This window comes from Acanthisitta chloris, unplaced genomic scaffold, assembly GCF_000695815.1.
Source record: "Acanthisitta chloris isolate BGI_N310 unplaced genomic scaffold, ASM69581v1 scaffold2789, whole genome shotgun sequence".
Lineage (NCBI taxonomy): Eukaryota > Metazoa > Chordata > Aves > Passeriformes > Acanthisittidae > Acanthisitta > Acanthisitta chloris.
Window position 1 is genome coordinate 1 of NW_008689588.1, and position 26,684 is coordinate 26,684.

At 37.9% G+C, this 26,684-nt stretch overlaps 1 protein-coding gene across 1 annotated transcript; it reads right to left on the reverse strand.

Moving 5' to 3' along the window:
- Positions 1-465: 465 nt before the first annotated feature.
- On the reverse strand, positions 466-24,884 carry LOC103808658 (zinc finger protein ZFAT-like; the record flags this gene model as incomplete). The annotated part of the gene is made up of 5 exons (XM_009081458.1): positions 466-705; positions 12,705-12,835; positions 15,395-15,521; positions 17,072-17,190; positions 24,746-24,884. Coding segments are annotated over 5 exons (756 nt in total), but the record flags the coding sequence as incomplete, so codon positions are not given.
- Between the last annotated feature and the right edge of the window lie 1,800 nt (positions 24,885-26,684).

Consider the following 26,684-nt stretch of genomic DNA (forward strand, 5'->3'; position numbering starts at 1 on the left):
CTCTTCCAACCCAGCTGATTCTATGTAGTGAGAAATAAGAGGCTCTTTTAATTTAAAGAGAAAACAACTTTGCTTCCAGTCAAGTCAAGCCCACACTAAGTATGTATAAAATGGGATGTGTGGGGTTTTCTAGGTATTTTAGCTTTAGAGATGTTTTATTATCAGGGGATACCACAGTTTTGAACAGACAGTATTTGTGCAGATTTACAGGAATCAAGTGAGAGATCTTCTAAGAAAGGGAAGAACACTTTTTCCTCAAAATATGAGCATTTTTTCGGAAAAAAAAAAGAATCTGAGTCAGTTTTGTGCATAATATGTCTAAATTACTGACACAATCTGACCAGTTAGATCACTTCACAAATTAACTGAAAATCTGCCAACTTCCTTGCTTTTGGTTTGAAAAAAACAAACCCCAGTCTTCTGGCTTTGGCAAATCAAGTGGCCATCTCCTTTGAACACTGTTCCCTAGAGCTCCTGCACTGATTGCTCCACAGTTTGTTCCTCTACAGGCTGCAGAGCTTCCTGAACATAAACAATGAATTCCGAAGCTTCTCCACCCTGTGTATAGACAGTCACTGTCTCAATCCCCTCCACTTCATCTGATGAGACTACCAGGTGATGCTGCTCAGACAGCTCCACTGAAGCCTGCTGCAGTGTCTCTTGAATCATCAAGGTGTGATTGGCTGATTGCTCCTCTTCTTTTACCTAAGGAGAAATTGAAGAGGTTACAGAAATTTCACCTTTCCAATAAGTACCTGGTATTGTGATGATTAATGGAAATAGAGCACCAAAATTAGCAATCACAGAGTTTTGAAAGAAAACGTCAGTTTTACAGAAAATGTGAGCACTTTTGATTAAAGAGTGTATAGCTAGGCAGAATACTGAAAGCAATAACACAGCATCTCAGTTATATGCTCAGAGAGTTACAAAGTTCCAGGAACATTGGTCTTTGGAGACAGCTTTAATCTCTCAGCATTCAGTCAAAACTGCTCTTATTTAAACAAATCTGAAGTCAAACAATTCCTCTAGTAGCACTAAGATGAGAATCCATTGAAAACCAGACTAAAAAAAAAAATAATTTACTGTACCTGTGTCTTTTTTTTCCCCAGTCAACTGACTGCTCGTAGAAGTACAAATTTCATTGTAAGCCTTAACTGACTTTTATTAGAAAACTGTGAAATGTAAATACTACTGAAATAGATTCCTAAGTCCTTCTGTTTGTGAGGCAGCAAATTTTACATTATTGAAAGGAGAGTGACAGAAACAACTGAAAATAACAGTTTTTACTGAACATTTTGCTTCTTGTCAAAATGAAAAAAAGCAACACAATTTGGGGTCAAATTTCAAAGAGTTCAGACAGCTGCCTGTCAATTATTGAAACACAGTATGCACTTATGCAAGAACAAATCTTAATTCTCTACCGTATGAATACAAAATTCCTACGCAAAGTACTCCAGGCAAGTATAAACAAACCAGAAAACTCTAAGTCATGTGGAGGAAATGCATTCTCTCCTGTGTTAGTGATAAAATAATCTACTTTGGAGGCGAGAATGGAACAGCAGTTTTCAGTATGCAAAGGCATTTGTTATTGGAAGGTGTCCCTGTCCAGGCAGGGCGATTGGAACTACGTGATCTTTAAAGTCCCTTCCAACCCAAACCATTGGATGGATCTAGGATTCAGTTTACTGGATCTCAGTGTGCTCCAGCAGCACTGAACTCTGAAGTGATCTTGAAAAGAATAGGCCAAACATGGTGGAGTCTACAAAGTGGGGAATAGAAATTATGCAAATGAGGACTGTTTTCTTTAATTAGAAGTTGATTCAAAAGTAAACAGTTGCAGTAGGGCAATTAAGTTCAAGGAAATATAATTAAAATCAGTATTGCTGTTTAAGCGGGGAGTGGGATACAGCAAAGATTCCAAGGATGTTTAACTCCTTAGGGACTATCAGGGAGAAGAAACAGCCCTATATGTTTGTTTTCCTGATACTCTTTTCTCATTTCATTTTTTTTCCCTAAGCAATTATTCCCTTTCTTATACAGTGACTTTGCTTTTAAGTTTTTCATTTTGTGTTTAAAATATCTGACACATGAAGATTTCAGAGGTGCACAAACCCCATAGGACTTCATATCACTTTGAACTTTCACTCAATTCATCAGGCTATAGAAAGCTTTTTCTTGAACAATAACAATTATGTTCAGGTGGTAAATTATTCAGAGGTTCCCAAGTCAGTATGGCTGTAATATATTGATGAAATCTCTGTGGATTTTATCTGGTGAAAGACTTAACACCTAAAGGGAATCTGGCCAATGTCACTGACCTTAATGCAGCAGCACAGTGGCTTTGTTGCATAGGATTCAGATTACAGGAATGGGATGAAGTCCTTTCCACATTCTGTTTTTTTTACCAAGCATATCTGAACATTTATGTGAAAGTTACATCAAACAGCCCCTGTTGAAGTTCAAGCTCAACATCCTACACAACTCAGTGACGCTGGATGCTTTTCTTGACACTGTAAAATGTGCAACCACCCTCAGAAAAAGCAATTTATGTTGTCACAAAATACAGGTATCATAGAATCGAAGGTCAAAGAATAGTTTAGGTTGGAAAAGATATCTGAACATTTATGTGAAAGTTACATCAAACAGCCCCTGTTGAAGTTCAAGCTCAACATCCTACACAACTCAGTGACGCTGGATGCTTTTCTTGACACTGTAAAATGTGCAACCACCCTCAGAAAAAGCAATTTATGTTGTCACAAAATACAGGTATCATAGAATCGAAGGTCAAAGAATAGTTTAGGTTGGAAAAGACCTTAAAGATGCAGGTGTCATAGAATCAAAGGTCAAAGAATAGTTTAGGATGGAAAAGACCTTAAAGATCATCTAGTTCCAACCCCTCTGCCGTGGGCAGGGACACCTTCCACCAGACCAGGTTGTTCGAAGCCTCACCCAGCCTGGCCTGGAGCACTGCCAGGGTTGGGGCATCCACATCTTTTCTGGGCAACTTCTTTCATGTCTCACTACCCTCTGAGTAAAGAATTTCTTCCTGACAACTAATCTAAATCTTTCCTCTTTTAAAAACATTCCCCCCTTGTCCTATGACTATCTGCCCATGTCAAAAGTCACTCTCTCTTTTTCAGAAGCTCCCTTCACCAAAGTATCCCTTACTAATGGAAGCTTGAGCCTCTCTTTGAAAAGCAAGGAGCTAAATCATGAAAAGAAACATAGCACTGCAAATTGTCTTCTCTTTTTCCTCCTTGTGCACCCCCCTTTTTTAAAATATTAAAGAAACCCTAAGTCCTACTGAAAGCAATAGAACTTTAGTGAATTCATACATGGAACTCCCTTTTGTAACTGTCCTCTCCTCTTTCCTGATGCTACCTGCTGCAGTGTCAGCTCCCATGTGAAAGGAAAGGGCAAACACAAGATCTACTAATGAAGATCATAATAGGCAGAGAAAAGTCTAATCACTAGCAAATTCAGACAGGAGCCTGCAGTTAAAAATGTTAGATAATTAGAATCTCACAGCTTGTTATGAATCAGCTCACAATTACAACCCTTGATGCTTGAGATGCTCAAAAAATGCAGAAATAGGGGTGTCTAAAACGTGGCCTTTAATTATGCTATATACACGAACTTCTCTTGGTTTAGTGCACTATACATAACCCATGACAATATGCCTCAGGCCAGAAAAATTACACTACATTTGCTAAGAGCTGCAAGAATGTACAACACAGTATGAGATGGATCTCAGTGTAGGCACTCCAAATCTAAAGCCATAATTTTAAATATAGTTTTCTCAATGTACCTAAATAATGAAGAAAGGAAAATAAATAAAGCACAGTTGACACAAAAATGAAATGAAACCAGAATCTCATTCAATTCAATAGCAGCAATCTAATACTTATTTAGCTTTATATGCTTTTGAAATGAAAATGGCCAATAAAGAAAGTTAATTTAACCTCCCTACCTGACTTTATGTATGTGAGTTTATTACCTTTGTCATGCAGGGTAAAGAAGACTAATGCCCTTATTCCTAGTGTTTCTGGGTTCCACTATCTTTTTTGGACATCTTTCTGTAATCCTTTTAGTTTGACAAATCACCACATTATTTGGGATATTTACATTTCAAATCACTTCAATGTTTACATGCTTCTGTTTGGTTCCTATTAGATTGTTCCACAGGGAATAATCTCAAAATGCTAATTTACATCCCTCAAATTGATGAAACAGTGGGACAGCTGCCATCAGAATGAATGAAGTCACTACACTCAATTCTTTTTATTGGCATCTGAAATCTTTTGAAGAGCAGAATCCAAGACCTCTTCCCTGTTTGAGAGCCAGCTGAAAAGCATCTGGCTGCTCATCCTTCATTAAAGAATGACAGCAAGGAGCTGAAGCCACACACAGCTGGCATATTAAATCAATTCAGTACCTGCATAAATATTCTTTATTAGCTAAATGTGTCTCTCACAAAAGCCAATGGGACTTTCACCCCCTTGTTTTCATAAGAAGCTCAACATTTATGAATTCTAAATGTTCTTAATTTACATATCCGAGGACCATCCAAATACATGTAAGTATTCATTAACTACTGGTCTCAGAGGACTCTCTTCCTCTCAGAACAAGAATGTAGTTTTTTAATTTGAAATAAATTAATTAAAGCCATTAAGGAAAATATACTTCTTCCCTTTCCTGAAAAGAAGTAAAAAAATATTTGCAGTAGATGCTAAAGCCTTGCTCTTACTCTAGCACTCATCCTGTGAAGTCATAGAATTATAGAATTTAAGGGTTGGAATGGACCTTACAGATCATCTAGTCCCAACCCCCTGCCATGGGCAGGGACACCTCCTCACTAGTTCAGGTTGCTCAAGGCTCATCCAGCCTGGCCTTGAACACCACCAGGGTTGGGGCAGCCACCACGTCCCTGGGCAACCTGTTCCAATGTCTCACCACCCTTACAGTAAAAAACGTTTTTCTCACATCCAACCTAGACTTTCCCTCCTTCAGTCTGAACCCATTACTCCTTGTCCTATCACTGCAGTTCCTAACAAAGAGTCCCTCTCTGGCTCCTTGTAGGCCCTTCAGATATTGAAAAGTTGCTATGAGGTCTCCACAGTCTTCTCTTGTCCAGTTTGAACAGCCCCAACTTCCTCAGCCTGTCTTCATAATATAAATTATGAAGTAAATTATTATGAAATAATATAATATCTTCAATTTTATTTGAAGACAGCAGGAGTTGCAGGTCCAAAGTGTTTAAAACGGTTTTGCTGTGTCTGTCCCAAAATCCTCTATGGAATCTCTCCCTTGATTTCAGAAAGAAATCTGCCTTTCAGTTTCACCATGAAGAAGAAAAGTTATCAAGAGATCATTCAGGATTTCAAAGCTTTACACTTGGTTACAGACACTCTTATTTTATATCATAAGACATCATGGTAAGAAAACAATGTCTACAGAAAGGATCAAAATGAAAGGTGAATATAAGCATTTTAGATCACAGAGAGCACCTGGCTATGTGATGTGCCAGCTTATGTTGGCACCTACAGCTTTGCTCAGTGCCGTTTGAATAATCTGAACTCTCAGTTCTAGTTTACATATAGTTATATGGTGTGAAAAACACACAGAAAACACTGTAATTTGATCATATGAATTTCTATAATGAGACACAAAACAATCTGGCACACAACAGTTTCAGAATAATAAGAGACTTGAGTATGAAAGACTTGCTTTGCATGAAACAAAAAATGAATGGTGGCAAAAAAATCTTCATACTAGCGATGTAGATTTTAAAAAAGTTTCAGCAATTGGCTGGTTGAATATATCCTGACAGAGCAACTGTGACTAGCAATGGCACTCATCTAGCTAAATGCTGGATCACCACATTGCCTTTTGAGGCAGAATGGCAACACTCATTGTTTTAACAGCTCTGACAGGAGAGTGATCTTCACAGGAGATTTTATCTATATGTTATAGAGATGATGATGACTCCACAAAGGCTGAGGAAACAGGGCCATCTGCCCCAGTTAAAACTTTCCTTTGCTGGTACTGTCACAGGAAGCATCAAATTGCTCTAACTTCTACAGCAGCTGCAAACTTGACAACCAACATATATATAACTCCAAGGATTGGCTAATTTTCTAGATTAACACCAGCACTCAGCATCACATCGGTACCAATCCGAGCCAGACTGAAACACAAGGTGTGTTGCTGAAGAACAACATGCAGTAGACCTTGATGTGACAGACATGCTAATATTAGATATTTATTTTTGAAGATGTGTTACACTATACAATTCTGTTCTGTGATCTGCTTTGAGCTGATGTGTTATCTTCACTGTATGCTCCTACTACTGTCACTTTGAAGAAAGTGACTTACCATGGTAGGATTTTACTGGAGCCTGAAGAGATCACAGAATAAAAGGATGAAAGGAACTAAAATAAAGGGTGAAACACATGGAAACCCAGTGTTTTCTGGTGATCTTCCTGCACAGATCTGCTTAGATATTTTAAAAGTTGATATTCTTCAGAGCACATTATGCCTAGGCTGAAAATAGGTTACTATGCTTTTCAGGAATAGATTTAACCTTTCACTTCTGTCTCCAGAGGTAGGAAGAACATCAGACCTGTCTCATACTTCTGAGTGGGGGAAAAAGAGAGAGAATTCAGCAGCCAACTACTGCTCTTTATTGTTAATATCGATGCAGTGCTTTGGACCAGGACCTGGATTCTATCAGCTATGCTACATGCAAAGAGCAGTTCATGCCCAAATGGTCTTACAGTCGCCCTATAAAACAAGAGACAGTAAGCAGACACAGAAAAAGGGATGTGGGGGAGTACAACAAAAATGAGACAGTGTCAGTACTGTGTGATGGGCATTAGTATCAATATACCAACAGATATTTATCCACAGATAGTTACTGTCATCATATTTTTGATGAGTAATCAAGAGAAAACAATGAGGTACAAATTGCTCCCCATTAAAAATCCACATAACTAAGCACAATATAGAAGAAGGCATTAAGAAACTTGTTTCAAAAAAGTAATGAGCAATTAAATCTTCACGGACTGTGCAGAGGTAGGACTCAAAATGTTTACAGCTAATGACAAGTGGAACTCTGAGTCAGAAAGGAGTAAAAAGCCTTGGAAAGGAAAACCAGGTTTTGTTTGATGTGGCAAAAAAAGGAACATCAAGAGAACAGAGTAAGAAAGGCTGATGTCAAGAGGAGGAGAGAAAGTAAACTTTGAGTTTTTCTTAAAGAATACAAAAGAGACAAAACATAATCTGTGAACGTCAGAAAAAAAGACTATCAGAGTTAACTGTAGCATAAAATAATGATGGCTTGGACAAGCATTTTAGCTAAGTGGTTGAAATAAGAGACCATATAAAAGACATCATGCAGAACAAATCGGCACCATTTAGCTAATCACCTGCATGCAAGGCCCAAGAATCTGCCTCAGGAGGACATTTCTGGCTTGCACACCAGGAAAGTCATCCCAGAGGGTTGAAAAGGAAAGTGGACTCCTGATGAACAACCTTGCAGAAAGGCTGATATAATCACCTTAATAATTAAAAATAATGACTTGCGATTAATACAACCTTCTTAGCCATTTTCAGAGTGAGCTTAAAGTGATGGCTCCAGGACACACACACCCAATATACTATTACAGGCCTAAACATAGCAAATTATCAGCATATTTGTCTATCACTATTTAAATGAAAGAAGTCTGAAAAACAGGTAACTGGTTATCATGGTGTATACCAATGTAAAGCATTGGTTGATCCAAAATTCTATTGCTCTGGTTCAGTAATTTGAGGCAAAAATAAGAATTCACATTTGGACCAAGAACCATAAATACTTTCTACTCTTTGTGTCAAAAAGATATGGTACAAGAAATACACTGCATTGACAAAAACCAAATAAACCAGCAAGAGTCTTGCTACCATTCCACACTGCTACTGGCAAACACTGGAAATGGAAGAGCAACAACTATAACAAAAACTGGTGCTGATGGACAGACTAAGAAGGTGCAACTGTTCTGATGCTCTGGTCAATGCAGTGAGGAATTCAGGAACTAAACTTTCAAGGGTGTTTGTATATTGTGAAACCAAGAAAATGCACTTTGAATCTTGTCTCTCTGAAGAATAACTTACAGACACTACACACTGAAAGAATCCCCTCTGCAGAAAATAAGATATCAAGGGAGCTCATTTCTGAGGGAAATGTTTCTTCACTAGAAACTTAGCATTTAAATCAAAGAAATGGTTACCTTGGAACAAATTTTTGAAGGATCAATTAACATCCTTATTTGATGTACACTAACTAAAAGAAAGAACTATGCCTAACTAACTACAAGGGAGCTTGTAGTTAAATACTGTATTCTCGTAGACATACACTGTGTGAAAAACAAGTCTTTGAACACAGACCTGCAGAGACTGTAAACCAAGGGAGTCTGTGACACAGGCATGGCAGCTTGTCCTCCAATCCTGCCTTTATATTCTGCATGTCAGCTAGGAAAATAGCCCACCTATATAAATAATGGATTGAACAGCCTCTGCTAGCAAAATAAACAAAACCCCAAATGAATCAATCTCCACCCAAAGGCATGAGAGCAGAAGTACATCTGAAATAGGACACACAGAGTCAAATGTGCACAAAGTGCCTTGTAACACATTTCCAGTCCCTCCACTCTGCCACACCCTCTGTTCCCTCAAAACTGCTTTCTCCCCAATTCCTTGTCTATATTTAGCACCCACAGTGAACAGTATTTCCTGCCTTTTCTAAGCATTTATTGCCTCTTTCCTAATTATTCTTCAAACAGCACTCTGGCCTCTTGCCTTTTACTCATCTTGTTATTCTGATCTTCAAGCAGTGCAGAACAACATAAATGTTGTGCCATAAAGAAATATCTTAATTAGCTCTGTCAGAATGAGACCCAGACTGGATCACTAGGTAACTGTAAAGGATTCAAACTGACAAGGATACACTTCTGCCATGCTGTGATCAAACCTTCAGTGTGGATTTTTTGCCAATCTCAGATCATACTGGTAAAACTCCACATAATTAAGTTTTTTTTTCCTCAGGCATTTGGTGTATATTACATTCCTTAGCAGCTGTGTGTTTTCACAGCTGTTACACAACAGGATTTCTCTCAAATTAGATATCAGAAAAAGTTTAACTTTGATAACAGATTAGAATACTGACTCACAGGCAAGAATATAAAATCATTTCAGGCCCCAGACACAATCTTTGAAAGGTCTCATACATATAACATTAACAGAGCCAACAATGATTCATATTTCCTAATCATAACCCAAACTAAACAGGGCCAGCTTTGCTTTTTTAGGGGTTTAAAATCATAAGCTGAATCATGATTCAGGCTGGGATTGGCTATTGCTATGTTATCAAAGTGTTTTCTTTTATATAATCATTCCTAGAGACAAAAACTAGGAAGTCTACAGAGTCATAACTGAAATTCTTTTCTTCTCAACATGCAATTCAAGAACTATGAAGAAACAACGTGATCTTGACTTCACCTCCATCATAACGTCTACTCATGATTTCAGACACTTGCAATAAGTCTACATGCAACCCAGAACAATAATTTAATAGAAGAATGCCTCAAACATGGCATAATTTCTGTCTTGTGATTTGTTTGGCAGAAAAAATATTTAATTATAACAGTTAGACCTAACTAATCCACCAAATATCTTCCTAGATGCTGAAAAGGACTTATGGATCAAGACACAGTTTGTGTCTGGAGGCAGAAGTCTTGCATGAACCTAAAAAATTACACATACAGCACACTGAAGGTATGTGAGCACACAGGACAGGGAAGTGCTGAAGGATGAGGATGGAAACAATACTGATAGATAGCTGGATCTGCACAGAACTTTAAGGATCAAATGTAAATAGGACTTTTATCAGTGAAAGTAAAGAAGAGGACAGCTGTGGGAGAAAGAAATTTTCAGGGAGGTCATGGGAGACAAAAATAGGAACATTATAGTGTGACATTTACAGCAAAACAGTACTTATAAAATATTCCAGTAATTTAGGATTTACAAGGAATTTCTTGGTGCAAATAGAGAAATATGAAGGTAACTTGCAAGGCCTAGCTAAAAATGTGACATGAAGGTAACAAGTGATATAAAAAAATGGACAATGTACATCCTTAGAGAAAAAGAGAAAAACAAACAGCCTAGAAATCAGAACAACTACAATAAATGTTGTTAAGGAAAAAAATGGACCCAAGCTGCTAAGCAAGGACTCAGTGAGGCCATTAAAGAACAAGAGTGGAAATTCAGTGACAGATGATGTTGATATACTGCTGACACCTTGAATGAATTCTTTGTCTCACAATCCACAAGAGAAGCTGAAGGTCACAGAAGAAAGTGTAGAATAAATTTTTCAGTAGGAAAGAGAAATATGAACATGCCTTAAGGTCACTCCAAGGTTAAAATCTAGGACCCTACCATAATTAAAACCTGACATAGTCATAGGTACAAATGAGGGATATCCCACAGAAAGCAACTGACTGAATTAAAAACCAGACAATTCTGAATAGGGAAGGATAAAAGTCATATGAATAACATTTAAAGACTTCTTTCCCACAGATCAAAAATGGGTGTGCCTGTAGTTCTGGAGCAATCTTCTGGTGGGAAGACAGGAGCTAGAAACTAGAGCTGTATAACAGATCAAACAGACTTTGATAAAACACTGATTTACGTTGAAAATTAAAAGAGAAAAATTAAAAAAGAAAGATTTTAAAAGGAGAAATTGTCATCATCATCTACAAAGTTTCCCTGATTCTTGCTGTACCTCCATACAGCTCACTAAATGTATCTAAGCAGTCAGTCAGCTGTCAGGAGGCATAAGGACACCTGATCTTCCCCAGGGAAATCACAGATCTGCAAACTCCTGCACACACAGAGTGAAAAGTCACTGAGGCTAACAGAGATAGAAATGAGTAGGCATTGCAGTACATGCAATAAACAAGCTCACAGAGCAAGTTTGCCTTGAGCATCAATGCAAATCATTTGCAAAATGCTACAGAGGTAGCACAAGAGGTACCTAAATTCTTCACTGATTTTTGCTTCTGTGTAACTTTCAGTTAGAGGAAAAAAGCTGGTTTATAATAAAAAGACTCTGGGGCAGGTGGGAGATAAAAAAGAAAAGTAGCAAAGAGATTCTGAGCTGCTGGAATTCCGTATTTCATTTGATATAGGTGTGGAGTTTCTAAGAGTTTGACATCAGACCACTGAGAGTCACTGATGTACACAAGGCAAGCGAAAAAGAAGTGATTAAGGCTTAGCAGCTTCTAAACTCAAAAGGCTAGAAATATGGTTTAAAAAGTGAGGAAGAAAATTGATTTGGAATATAAATATTTACTTACAAAAAGCTACCAGCAAATTCAGAAGGTCTAGCAAGGAAGATGATAGATTTTAAGATGAATCAGGTATTGATCAGATGTAACAGCTGGAGGAGGGTTAATCTCTACATTTTTTAAATTATGTGCTTTTGAAGTCTAACATTCAAATACCAAAACATTATTTTTTTCTTGGTAGCTGCTACTTCAGCAGCCACTTTCTCTTACACTTTTAGTAAAGGGCATCAAAAGTTGCATTTTTAAGGGAATATCTAGTTTCAGTAATATTTACAGACAGCATAGACAAACACCAATAGCTAGTACTGCATTTAATCCTTAAATAGGTCACATGCAGAGCACAGGAAGCACATTGGCACTGACTCTATTGCAAAAGTTGTTTTGAAACTTGCACATAATTGGACTAAACTGTCTTTTCTCTTTCATGTCTGAATTTAGTTTCCAAATTTAGATCTCTTATTCTACAAAAAAATCCAATCCCTTACATGGTTTCTAATCAAAATACCTGTTAAGTATTGCAAAGGAACATCTCAAAATGCTCTGACTTAAAGTTCTGTGACACTTGGGCAGCAAATTTAGGAATTATCCAAATATTTCACAGACCATGGGCTTCCCACTTCTGTGAAACTCTCAGGCAGGAATTCAACATTCACAACACTGTAAAAATATGCCGAACTCAAAAGTTAATTCTAGCACTCAGAATAATCAGAGTTTTGGTTCATTTAAATAAAAGGGGTTACTTAAAGTCTGCAGGAAGTTAAAACTTCCAATGTACTTTCTTTCCCTCACCTATCAACCACACTGAGTGCAGAGACCCCAATGAATTGATGAACAGAATAGGAGAAGGGATAAACAGAGAGCTATGATGAAACAGAAGAACAAGTAGAGTTTGAAGAACACTGTGAGGAGAATGAAAAATGTCAGCAATAAAGTTAGACACCTGTGAGAAGTAAATACTGAGCAAAAGTCTTAATGTTTGAACTCAACAGGCACCTCAAATTGAAAATTATTTCCTTTACTTGCTGTGCCAAGGATCCTCCTGATTCTTATAGACAATGGCACTAAATGCCCCCACACAATGCAATGTTTTTTAAAAAGCCTGAAAACACCTGCTGGAAAAAAGCTGTATTTTCACACACACACACACACACACAAGTGTATTTATTCACTTAGATTTTATACACATATAAAAATTAGTATAGGAAAAATTCTACATGTGTCTCGCATGGTCATTTAAAATATAGCCCTTGCAAAGTAACACACATTTCATAATAAATATATGAAAATTAAATATAGCTGTTTAGAGAAGAAAAGAGCTCTTACCTGCTTTACCACTGTCACCGTGCCAGGTGCCATGGTAACAACAGAGGCAACTGCAGTGGCATCATGGGATTCTGTACCCAACTCAATGATTTGCTGCAGGATGTTTACAGCTGTTGGATCAAGTCTTTCACCTGATCAGAAAGACAGTAACCATAAGATCACTAGAGTAAAACAGCCCTAAGGGTATGTGAATTTAAGAGGTAGAGGCTCTCTTTCCCCTCCTGCCTTAGCCCTGACTCACAGGTCTCTTACACATTTCAAAGAGCACAATAATGTGACACTTTAATAACAGATCTATGGCAGGGAACTATTCACAAACCAAGTTTGCCCAGGGAATGCATGAATCAGTGAGTGAAGACACACTGATCATTTCTATGCCTATTTGAAAGAGAGCTAAAAGAACACACTGAAGAAACAACAGGCACAACTCATAGGAATGACAGCAATACAAATCCAAATATGTATTTGCCATACATTCAGCTTAAACAGAACACCACTCTAGACTTATAACCATTAACAGCCATTTGGTATTTTACAACCCTGTGTTTACCACCTGCCTGGCCCTCTGCAATACCCCTCAACCTAAAAGAAGTACTTTTAGCACTAATGTGCTGAAGGGAAAAATTAGTTGCTTGGGAAAGCTCATACCTATCATTTTATAAGCACTGGATCAGAACATGTTTGTCATTTTAAAAAAAAAATCTCTTGAGGTGTCTCTTGATACCCCTGTCAAATCAAAGGGAAGTTTACAAAAAACCCACCCCATTCACAGTTGTACTCTCACTTCTCCCAAAGTGTGAAAAGGAAAGACCTGGATACCAAAAATGTTTGGGTTTTTCTGTTTTGTTATGCAGTGTGCTGGTTAGGCTAGCTAGGGTAGGATTAACTTTCTCCACAGTGGCTAGTATGAGGCTATGTTTTGAATTTGTGCTGAACACAGGGTTGATAATATGGAGATGTATCTGTTATTGCTGAGCAAGTGCTTACACAGAGCCAAGGTCTTTTCTGCTTCCCATACTGCCCACCTGGTAAAGAAGTTGGGGGTGTATAGAAGACTGGGAGGAGACACAGCTGGGACAGGTGACCCAAACTGACCAAAGGGATATTCCATACCATATGACATCATGCTCAGTATATAAAATAGGAGGAAGGAGGAAGAAGGGAAGGATGTTTGGAATGATGGTGTTTGTCTTCCCAAGGAACTATTAGATGTGATGGGGCCCTGCTCTCCGGGAGATGGTTGAACACCACCTCCTGCCCATGGGAAGCAGTGAATTAATTCCTTGTTTTGCTTTGCTTTACTTGTGCATGCAGCTTTTGGTTTGTCTATTAAACTGTCTTTATCTCAACCCATGAGTTTTCTAGCTTTTACCCTTCTGATTCTCTCCCCCATCCTGCTGGTGGGAGAGTGAGTGAGCAGCTGTGTGGGCTTGGCTGCTGCCTGGGGTTAAACCATGACACACAGGAACAGAAATTCCCCTCCTGTGGCCCACCACTCCCACAAGCCTAGTGTCAGCAGAAGAGAGATGCCAGAAATCCCACAAGCCTAGCGTCAGCAGAAGAGAGATGCCAGAAAGGGAATGAAACTGTCAGGGTCATGTAAAGCTGCCTTATATTTGCTTTACTCACTATAGAACTAGAGAAGAGACAACAAATAGAATAAATCTCATCTCTTAACCCCAAACTCATTCAAACTGAGCTTGATACTGTGATGGGAATCTAGATCAGATAATTAAATTTCAAACAGAAAGTAGTTATATTTTGTTATTTATGTGAGATACAAGTTGATTAGAATACTGAAAAATATTTGCTTGATTTGGTTTTTTTTCCTATAAAACTGCCTTTAGACAACATGTTACTGTTTTTCATGCTGAGAGGGCATATGCTGGAAGACTTATCTGAAGTTGGAAGCACTAAGAAGCCCATCATTATACTCTGAAAACTACAGCCTCAAGCTTAACATCAAAACTGCGACATACAACATATTCCATGATCAAGTTTATTTATTTGTTTATTGTATTTTGAACTATAAAGACCACAATGGTAAACAACTGCAAAATGTTATCTTCTGATAATGACAGGAACACCTACTCTAGTCTCTGATGTTTTAACAGTCTCAGATATCTGGACATTTTTTCTTTTCTTCCAGTTTCTGTTACTTCCCACTTAGCAATCATTATCTGATCCCACTCTTTTCTTCCTCAATCTGATACAGAATAGCTCACTTAGTTTTGTGTACCACTAAAATTGAGTTACTACTGTCTTGGGAACATGGCAAATGAGCTATTCCACTGTGTCACTCCTGCAGTCTGGCTGACTTAAGCAGAGAGAAAAATAATAGCTAGAGAATTGCCATTAGATACACATCATCTACTCTGCCAAGATAGCTGATTTCACAGTGTGTTTAATAATACAGGCAGGAAATTCCACACAGCTAATAATAATAAAGTGCAAAACAGGCTGTGATAACTATTAATGACTCAAGGATATAGAAATTCATAAAGAATGATAATTTCTCATTTATCCTCAAAGAAAATATAACCCCCAGAAGTAAGTACCAGATGACTAATTTAATAATTTTTAACAGGAGATCACAGGAGATCAGATACTGCCCAGTATACTCAAAAGCATTAGGTACTTATTAAAATAAAAGATGTATTTTATGTTCCAATCTAGAAAAGGTAACTTACCATTCTCAGAAGTATATCTAAGGTTCTGTAATGCAGCTACAGCAGCTTGAGTGCCTTGAACATCTTCTCCAGCCTCTGTGATATGGAGATACTGAGTGGATGCTTCTTCAGAGACTTCAGCAGTTAACTTGGAAAGAAAATCCAGCCAAGGCATTAATCCTCTCATTTCAGCAATTTAGAGAACAGTAAGGGATGAGTTTTGGACCACAAATATAATAACAAGAGTTACAGAAATACAGGGTGAAACAGAATTCAAGTAGAATATTAGATGGGAGTTGGGATATCATCCCACAGTTTTCTTCTAGTTTCTACTTTAAAAGTTGTTTTAAGTATGCTAAATTACCTTGACTTCATTTTTGTTGCACAGTTAATTTAGAACTAACAACAGACTTCCACTGTAAAAGGGTTTAGTAAAGACCTTTTGGGCAAAATTAATTTACAGTGCAGCTCTGGAAGAATTTCTCTGAAGTGTGAAAATGGCATTTTGTGTCAGAAAAGTTATCCTTCCCACAAACTATGTTTCTTCAAGATAAGCTGTCAATTTGTATTGCTACTTTGATGTGACTCTTTCTTTATAGCCAGTTGAGCAGCAGCTTGCATCCTGATGTGCTCTGATTTTTACAGCTTTGGACATGTACTGGGAAAGTGTAGAGAATCACTTGGAACGTGGATACAAGACCTTGAAGGACTACATTTTGAAATGCTTGTCCTGTCTTCTTTGAATAACTATCCAAATAGAACCTACTCCAGTATTTTTCAAGGACTTAACCTTCCACCTGTGGATGCTCAGTTACAGTTAGACAAGAACTGCAGGTTGGCTCTTCCAAATCAGGAATTAGATTTATAATAGGGGATAGACTGAAATTTAGCAGAAGAGGTCTTGAATTGTGGAGGTCAGCCAACTGCAGTTGACTTCTGGCTTTTTCCTCACATTGGACATTAAAACCAGCCTACTCAGGCACTGGAAGAGACTCAGCTAGCCAACTGCAATTCTTTAATAAAAGTGTCTCCCATAGATTCTGCATCTGCAGTCAGCTCTACTCTCTAAGGGCAACAGTTTTCACTCAAGGTAGCTGCTCTACCCCACTGCAAACCAATAAAATTCAGGTTGTTTGCTTTTTTCCTAATCCAGTTTCTTAGGTATAACTTGACTTTTTTAAGGTCTGATCTTAGTGATACTGTGATTTCCCACATGCTTTGGATTAATGCTGAAAACACAGTGTATAACATTCACCATTTTTCCAGCTATCAATTTACAAATTCAATTTTCTAGATTCTAACCTTCTCTGGACCAAGACATAAGCTTTTTTTTCATTAATTCAAGAGAAGCTGCAGTTTTGCTCATGTTACCAGTGACTATTTGGTATATGGAAAAATGCACTAAGTTTTTCAATTTCATACTTTTTCACTAAAACTTTCACCCTTTCTGCTGCTAATAGAGGACTAAAGGCCTAAAATGCAAAAATAAGCATTTACAAGGTTGTTAATCCTACTATATATTAAAGCTTAACAGTCATAGCAATGTGTGCATTCAAATGCAGATGAGATCACATGGCATCCATGATCTTATATAAAGTCAAACTCACATTTTTGTATAGTACTTATTTTTATCCTTACTCTTCTCCCTTGAATTTTAAAAAAAATCTCAGGGTCAAAGCCATGGCCACTTTGCTTTACCTCCCACTTGGTCTCCCCATCATTTTCCACTAGCTTCATTCCATGCTTGTTCTTCAGATGTCTGTTGAACTCCCATTTCGTACCGTACACAAAGCTGCAAACAGGACATTTAATGCCACCTGTAAGGCAACACAAAAAAATTCCTTATTTCATATAAATTCTTTTTCAAGGCAGTAACAACACATTCAATTTGACCTCATCTCAATCAAGCCACATAGCTGTAATTTTAAAGGGTTTCCTTTAGCCATTTATGCAACATGAGAAAAGGGAAAAAAAATAAAGTAGTTGGTGTCTCACAGTGATCAAAGGGCAATTTTGGATTATGGAGTATGGAACAACTCATAAACCATGGAAGTTATAGTAATCCTGCTTCCCTGCCTGCATCTCTTCCTTCCAGGGAAGTGAAGTATGTATAGTTCCAAAAATCTACAAGACCAGAGGCTCTGACAAGCTTCAGCTTTATGTATCAGTTCCCTGTTGCCTTGCCCAGGCCTGGTGTGCTGGTCTTCAGGATGCAATCCAAACCCACAGCACTCTGCACTTGTTCAGCAAGTCCTGGGATTTTTTTTAAGGTGCTTATAAACAAGAATGAGATCTTAATATTTAACATACACATACTTTAATAGTTTTTAATATGTGTCTTCTCTAAGACAGCTGTGTTAGTTTTCTCAAGTTTCAAACCAATATTATTTTGTACATTAGCAAACTAGTAAGAGTTAACAATGTAATGTTATCTCCACTCAACTACCTTTGCTTTTGAGATTCTCACATTAACACACAGAATTGCAAATCTAAGTTTTCTGTCTATGAAATGATGCACAGCATGAATTTAGCACCACCTTTGCTGTGTGAGTATGCAGCATTACACATAAAAATCTGAGCAGGATGAAATCATAAGAATCCAATTTTCTACACTAGATTAAACACCTTTTACTTCTCTTCCTTATGAAAGTCATTTTGTCCAATGTCAGATCTCATCTGCTTGTAATTATGCTAATAAGTATTTCTCTTTTTTCCCCTCTATTGACTAAAGCAGAAAAAAATAATCTGCATGTGATAAATTGTTGCATTAGGTGACCAGAACTCACTCTGACAAATTTAATGGCTGGGGATGTGCCTTATGCCACTCTAGGAACTATGATACCAGATGGCTGACTCCACATTATCCTGGCAAATGATAAGTCTTACCCATCATGTTTAAATGCTTCAGATATACTCAGAAGCTGATTATGAGCCAAGACCTGGTTGCACAGTCTCTTAGGAATAAGGTGATTAGAAGAAACCATCCCATTATACATTCATGGAAACCTAACATATGGTATTCTACCAGGTGAAGAGAATAAACTTTCATTTTGATAAAACAGAATATAACTACATCCAGTCACTAGGGTATTTCACTGACACTTATTATTCCTATACAAATCCCTCTCCATGATCTCTATGTCTTTACCAAACTTCACTGCTAGAACAGATGCTCAACATTCCATCTCTAAACAAAACTGAGTTTCACTATTAAGGGAAACTCAAAAAGTTCAGATTAGAGCAAAGATATTAGCAATTACAGAAAATGAAATTACACATTAATTTCACACCAATCTGTAGTATTAAGAAAAACCTGTTATTGTGAAACAGAGAAAACTTTCCTGCATTACTTCGGTATCAAAACTATTCTAACACATCAGGTAAATTAAAGCTGTAACTTTTATCATTTTGACTTTAATTAAAGAACAAATAATGGAAACACAGAATTAAACTGGAAATGTATAACTCCATGTAAGCAACTTTATATCAAAGCTCAGAAAAAAAATAATGTTGACACAATTTTTTAAAATAATGGGTAATATACAAAGTCAATACATTACACACCTTAACTACTTTCAATCCCAAAACTGAAGCGTGCAACAAAATACTGCACACAGATTACAGAGAGCAGACAACAGAGGAAAGGACATACCCTCTCAAGATAGCTGCACTACCCCACCCCAAAGCAAGAAAATTTGGGGTGTTTGCCTTTTTTCTAACCCAGTTTCTTAGGTCTAACTGGACTTTATTCCATTGACAAGAGGCTCTCCAGTTTATTCATTGGCCTAAAATCTCTATAAGCCAACTATTATTTTCTGTCCAAAGAAAGCATGTGATGGTAGTGGTAGAACAGAAAACAGAGGCCACAAGTGGATTGTCACGTATGTACCACAGAAGTCACTGTGCAAACACAAACTGAAAAAATCTCTCAGATACAAAAACAAAACAATGGATGCTAGGGAGCAACAGTGAGGAGAAAAGAAACAATTTGGGGAAAAAAAATCTCTGTGACTTGCCCAGAACAAAGCAAATGAAAGTAAAGAGTAAGCTATCAAATCAGCACATAGGCAGGGCCTTGTGGAAAATCTAGCTGGTAATGCATATATAATACTCTTGTCCCCTTTGCAGAATACATCAAATTCTCATGCTATTTATTTTCCTTCATCACTTTAAAATACTAAAATAAATGTCAGATCACAGACTTCTATTTAAACAAAGAAACACACACAGCCCCTGCAAAATCCCAAGCATTTTTCTGATCTTGGGTGATCCCAATTTCTAATACAAGCCCAGAAATTAAATACTGCTGTCTATCCTTGGCAGTGCAGTTGTTCAAATGAACATGGTCTCTCTTCTATGAATCATTCATTTATCAATAAACTTGTTCTAGGAATCATGAGTACAGTCCAGCAGTCTACACTTACATAAATATTTCCAATTAAGATTATTTGCAGTGCCTGCAATGCAGGCAAAAACCAGTCAAGAGTAGAGGGCATGAGCAAGTGTGAAGCAATTCACTTGGGCTCAGAGGGGAACTTAGAACAAGCAGAATACAATACAAATAGATATAGACAGCATTTATTAGATATTAATCTTTGTTAGTTTCTCCTCTCAATTTCTTTCCAAACCCTTTTGCTTGCTGGTTTTTTTGCCTTTTTCTTTCCATCTGCAGTCCTTTAATTTCAAAGGATTTGTTTAATATCAGGTCAGAAGGGTCTTTTCCCCTTATATGAATACATGAATAGTTTTCCAAAATTGCTTTTCAGATCTATGAATACAGTAAATTGAAACTAAATAGAAGTTAATCAGACAGCAAGGTGCAACTGCTGGCCCAAGCAGCTCAGAAACTTTTTCAGATCTATGAATATAGTAAATTGAAACTAAATAGAAGCTAATCAGACAGCAAGGTACAACTGCTGGCCCAAGCAGCTCAGAAACACAGAATCATCAAATGGTTTGGGATGGAAGGGAGCTCAAACATCATCTAATTCCAACCCCTCTGCCATGGGCAGGGACATTTTCAACACACCGGAGTGCTCAGAGCCCTGTCCAACCCAGCCCTGAACACTTCCAGGGATGGGGCATCTACAACTCTGGGCAACTTGTTCCAGAACGTCACCAGCCTCACAGTAAAGAATTTCTAATATCTAATACCTTGTATGACATGCAATTGTCATATATGGCAAGCATGACATACCTTGTCATACTGCATAATGTGTCCACAATGACCTGTTCATGCTGTGTGAAACAAATACAGATCATCTGATGTCAAAACTAAGAAATAATAATGCGTCCACAATGACGTGTTCGTGCTGTGTGAAACAAATATAGATCATCTGATGTCAAAACTAAGAAATTTTTTATTAACTTTTAATAGGATTCATGTTTAGCATTGCCAAATGCAAATCCTAATTAACAAAAGTCTCCCACAGGGAACAATTTTTCCCCCAGTGAGATACCAAAACACTGAGAAAATTGATATTCCTGCAGTATGATAAGAAACCTCTAGTATTCTTTTGAGTCCATATGCAAGATACATGTGATGCATTACAGAGCAGGAAATTGGGCTGGCAAAGGAAGCTGCATATGGCAAAACTGCACCTATTAACACTGCTTTCTTCATGGCAGAGTCCTCAAAAGAGGCACTAACTTGCTAGAGGTGTTTAAAGAGGTGTCTGGATCTGGTGCTGGGTGATAAGGTTTAGGGGTTACAGTGGTAGTGCTGAGTGAATAGTTGGACTTAATGATCTTAAAGGTATCTTCCACCTTTGATAACTCTATGATTCTACATGGATTTAATGCCCCATTACTGCTCTAAAACTCCTCACATCAGGTGAACGTGTGGAAAAGAGGCACAGCACTACTGGCAGCACAAGAAATATAAATACTGTGTAAGGAAGGGAAGAGAAAGAAGGATGAAAAGTCAGAGATGGAAAGAAACAGGCTATTCAAATGGAAGTTGGACATCCATTTAGTCCAACTGCCTGACCATTTCAGGTCTTGAACTTTTGGTCAGGTACAGTTTTGAACCATTCCCATGTGTCTCCTCACTGGATCCCAGGGAAAAGAGCTCAGAACCTCCCTCACCCCTTCCCATCCTCAGGAAGCTGCAGAGAGCAGAGGTTGGCTCACAGCCTCCTGTTCTCCAAACAAGACAAGCCCAGAGCCCTCAGCAGCTCTCCACAGAATGTGCCTTCCAGCCCTGTCACCAGCTTTGTTGCCCTCCTTGGGACACATTCAAGGACCTTCACATCCTTCTTAACCGGTGGGTCCCAGCACCGCACACAGGGCTCCAGGTGAGGCTGCACAACGCTGAACACAGTGGGATAATTCTCTCTTTTGCCTGGCTGGTTGTGTTTGATGCACTCTGGGATGGGGTTTGCCCTCTGGGCTGCCAGGGCACACTGCTGGCTCCTGGTGAGCTGCCACCAACCAGCAGCTCCAGACCCCTTTCTGCAGGGCTTTCTCCAGACACTCCTGATTTAGACTTGTGCCAGGCATTACTCTGTCCTAGGTGCAGAATGTGGCATTTGGACTCTTTAAATTTCATCCCATTAATCATTGCCCAGTGCTCCCATGTGGAGAACAAAGCATGTCCACCACAGAAAAAATTAAAGGCTGTTCTCTCTCATCTCACTCTAATGTCTCCATTTTAACACTACTCCTGCATTCTCAACAACTTCACAGTTCTTTTTTCAGTGGAAAAGAATTATTTTCAGAAGTGCATTTATCTGGCTCCCAAAGGGGAAGGAAAACCTAATTAGCATATGATTAAATTTATTTGTTCAAAACCTTGCAAGTATGATCCTTAATTTATATGAACAGAATTCACACTCAGGTCCTTATTCTTAAGAGTGGCTATGGATAAATAGTTTCTCACAGTGCTCAGGTATTTGGAAAGTTAAACAGAGCTCCCCATAATGCACAGTTCTTAATTCACCAGGGTGACTACAGAATAGAGGCTCTGAATACAGACCAAGTATATACTTTGCCTTTAAAAGAACTGTAGGTTTCCCATTGACTTTCACTGTCCATGAAAACAATCATAAAATGATATTATACATTCCTACTCTGAAATCTATCACAAAGCTATACTCTTAATAAAGTATATGGGGACTTCTGATAAACAAGGAAAGAAAGAAATGTCATATACATATACAATACAGGCTCAAACTCCTTAATATCGTTATACATTTTTCCCTTACAGGACAAGTATAAAGGGAGAATCTCAGACTTTGAGTGCCTGTCATGATTTCAGTATTTTAGCATGGATCAATGCCTTCAGTAGATAAATGTTCTGTTAGATGAATAATTTGGAAATAGTATTTAGAAATAATGTCATCTGAGAAGAATCATATTTAATTCATTATCTAATACAACAGCATTATTTTGGTCTCTATACCTATGATAAATTCCTCTTCAAATAAACCAGAAACTTCGAAGATTCCAAGAGATATTATGAAACTGTTGGTAGTTTCTATTTAAAACGGGGGAAATCTTTTCTAAAATTATGAGTAAAAAAGAAACTTAACTTTACCAAGAATTAAAGTATTTTCAACACGCTTTAATACTTAATTTGTCTTTCCCTTCTTCTTGTTCAATTCCCCTGCCCCCAGGCACTAGAACTGAAGGAGCTTTACACCCAAAAAAGGAACCTGACTGCACAGTCAGTTGTTAGCTTTGGTCCACCTGCCCAGTGTGCAATAGCAAAACTACTAATGGAAGCCACACAACTTGTACACATCTCCTTTGCTAACACCCAGATGCTGCAAGGAATGAGTTACAGCTATCAGCTGTTTCATGCTATTTTTATGCTACTATATAAATGTGGTAAAAATTACTACTATCTGAGTTTCTCTTCCCCCTGGCATCGGTGGACTTGGCAATGTTAGGTTTACAGTAGGACTCGATGATCTTAAAGGTCTTTTCCAACCAAAATGGTTCTATGATTCTGTTCCATTATCTCTCATACTTAATACTGAATTTTTGATCCAGCCCAAAATCCTTGTTGCCTTTATTTAGTTCACCTGTGACAGCAATTTCTCTAATTGATCAGGTGTCTATATCTGGTTTTATATCTTTGTGTGATTCAGCTGAAGTTTTCCACAGACAGCAGGAAGAAGCAGTTGTTCTAGGCAAAATGACATATTCGGGACTCTGACACTGAGAGGCAATGCAGAGAAATGCAGCCTGGAACAGCCTTGAGAGGCACAGCCACAGGATGCAGCACAGAGAGGGCAGGCATGGAGTGGTAAGAAGTGAGGCACAGGGCTGACACTGAAGAATCCACAGCTAAAACTACTCAGAAATGATCAGTTAAAAATATCAAAATGTGTAGCTGGATAAAATTTGTTTTAGAGACAGCAAAACCCGTATTAACATACATGAAGGTTAGCATATACAGTAAATTTGGATTTAATCTGCAGCTACAGAGCAATGAAAGAGAAAAGCATAAATGTGTGTAAGCAAACATGTAACAGTGGCCCCAAGAGGAAGGACAAAGGAGGATGAGAACACCAAGATGAGCAATCATACTCCTCCCTGCCAAGAACTCCAGGATGCTGACAAGTTACTGAAATCCCTATCCCAACACTAACAGCAGAGGGGAACCACCCATCTCAACACTTGGGAAAACAGTGAAAGGGCAGCTCCAAGCACAGGAGAAAAAATTAAGAGGAGTCTGTGTGCATGTGTGTCACCATTGTAATTATATATAAGAGAGTTCTCTTGTATATAAGTAGTCTAACTATATTTTATTGCTCTTAAAGATAATAATTAGATCTAGATTAATGGTGATTCTTCAATTAGACTGTTAAGATTTCTGTTATACTACTAATAAATTCTTGGCTTTACTTACATAGATAAGGTGTGCTTCCTTTGCCCACAAACAAGATTCTGAGCATAACAATTCATAACCTATTATACCTGTACTCTCTTTTTCCCCAGATAATTTGTGGGGGAATAATTTGCAGCCATTTACTCTTCAGTCTCTTTCCTTACATTTGCTGAACCTTACCTTGAGCTCAACCTTGCAGAATTGTCACAGAAATTTATCAGCAGAATGATAGAAATTTATCACTCATCTCAACAGACTTTACAAAAAGAGACAAACAAGTGTAAATGATAAATGTAAGCACCTACAAATAGTACAGGCAAGGTCAAACAAAACTTTGGTTCACTCACTCTTAAAAACCAAGAACAAAGGACATTGAATGAAGGGTAAAAGGTGACCATTTCAGAATTCCTAAAAGGTAGAAATGATTTATCACAAAACACCCAATAAACTGAGGAACACATGTCACAAAGTTTATCTTTACACCACGGTTGCCTCAAAATAAAAAGCCCCACAAGTTTTATATGGTGGAAATGTACCTTGTTGGATAAGTGCTTCAGCTGCAGGCTCCCCAGACCCTACATTTACATACTCTTCATTAGGATGCTTCCTGTTGTAATGCCTCTTCAGGGAGCCAGATATATTGCAGGAATAGTGGCAATGTGCACATCGGAAAGGCTAGGAGCAAAAAGGAAAATGTTAGACTGCATTTCCTCACTGCTTCAGGATACAGGTCTAAACTGTAATGTTTAGATCCCAGGAAACAATGTTCATTTCTGCTTTAGGCACCTTCCAAAGAGACCTTCCAAAATTCAATATAAATGAAGTTATAACTGAATGTTCCCTAAAACATGGTAGTTTTTATTATGAGCAAGACACCAAATATTCTCAACATTATAAAATTATTACCTACTTTTTGTAATTCAGTAAATTGTGCTTTCCTAATTGATGATCACAGAAGATGTGACCACATGGAGACTTTCTACTACAAGGAAATGACTTGGCTGCCATGAACTTTTCCCTGACAGGGGAGAGTAAGGCAAAATAACTGAAGTTAGATACAATTGTACAGCCAACTTAATTTAACAGATAACTGTACCTGGCAGAGCTGATCTCTTCCCTTTCCTTCTCTCTCCAACATGTTCCAAACTACTTCCCTTTTATTGGCACTTGCATTCCTCTGACCATTTTGTGAGCTAATTTTGGGAACTAAATTAATTAATTTTTAAGAACATACATCTCACTTCAACTAACAGGGAGAGACATTTCTAAAGAAAAAAGGTCAGGAAAACAAGCATTTGTGACTAAAGTCAGCCTTTGAGAATAACATTCTGACTGAGATATATCACAGTTATAGGAAACTTGACACAAGCATTAGGGTTCTGGAAAAGAATGGACACATTGACCAAAGTCCCAAGAACCTCAGAATGGGATGCAAAATGCTTCCTGCACACAGCCAGCCCCACCTGAAGCTACTCAGCAGAAAATGGTTGGCACAGAAATGTTTATCAAGATGCTGAATTTAAAGCAAGGAATTGCTTGCAGTCAGGGTCCATTGACCAGAGCTTGCTGCTCATGACCTTCCTCCAGGCTCCAAATACAAAAAATAAGGAAGAAAAGTAGTGTTCAGATTCCCCTTAACCTTACAGTTCAGAGGGTACTGCAATATTCAGCTACTGAATTTTTCAGAGAGGGGTACTCTGCTTTTCTCTTGCAGAAAAGAAAATAATCCAGACAGAGTGCTGTGTTCTTGTACCACTCCCTACACACTTAAAAGTCATGCATGTTACCTGCTATTGAATAGCAGGATTGTAAATTCATGGAGCAGGGAAATATGATGGATTAAAGAACCACATAAGCAGGACATTTCTCTGAGTCTGATAAGCATGTAAACAACTGTCCTAGAAGGAGACAAATTACCAACAGTTTCTTAACTCCTTTAAACAAATACTCCTGACTGACCTGTTTCAGTGTTTTGCAGTTCTGTTGGTAATGCCTTGAATTACCACATTTATGTGCAGGCTGACAGAGCTGAAAAAGGTGCTGAGTCAGCGGTTCTTAAGCTGACCCTGAGGTCAGAATCAGCTATATTTCAAGAACTGCACTATGAGTACATTCACCCCTTTAGGCATTAAAAAAAGAAAATTATGCATTTCCATATATATATAAAAAATCCTATAAAAAAGATAAGCCCAGAGCAAAATAACATACTTAAGAGAGAAGAATTATTTATTCAAAGCATATCATCTCTATAGATGACAAGTTTCATTTTCTTAAATATAGAGAAGAATTATTTGTTCAAAGCATATCATCTCTTTAGATGACAAGTTTCATTTTCTTAAATATTTTATCTCCCAAAATTTGAACCATCATTGGAAAGACTGCCTTCCTTTACAGGATTTATTAGGAATGGCTGCACTGTATAACCAATCATAGAATCAGTTTTCCAGTCGGGTTGGAAAAGACCTCTAAGATCAT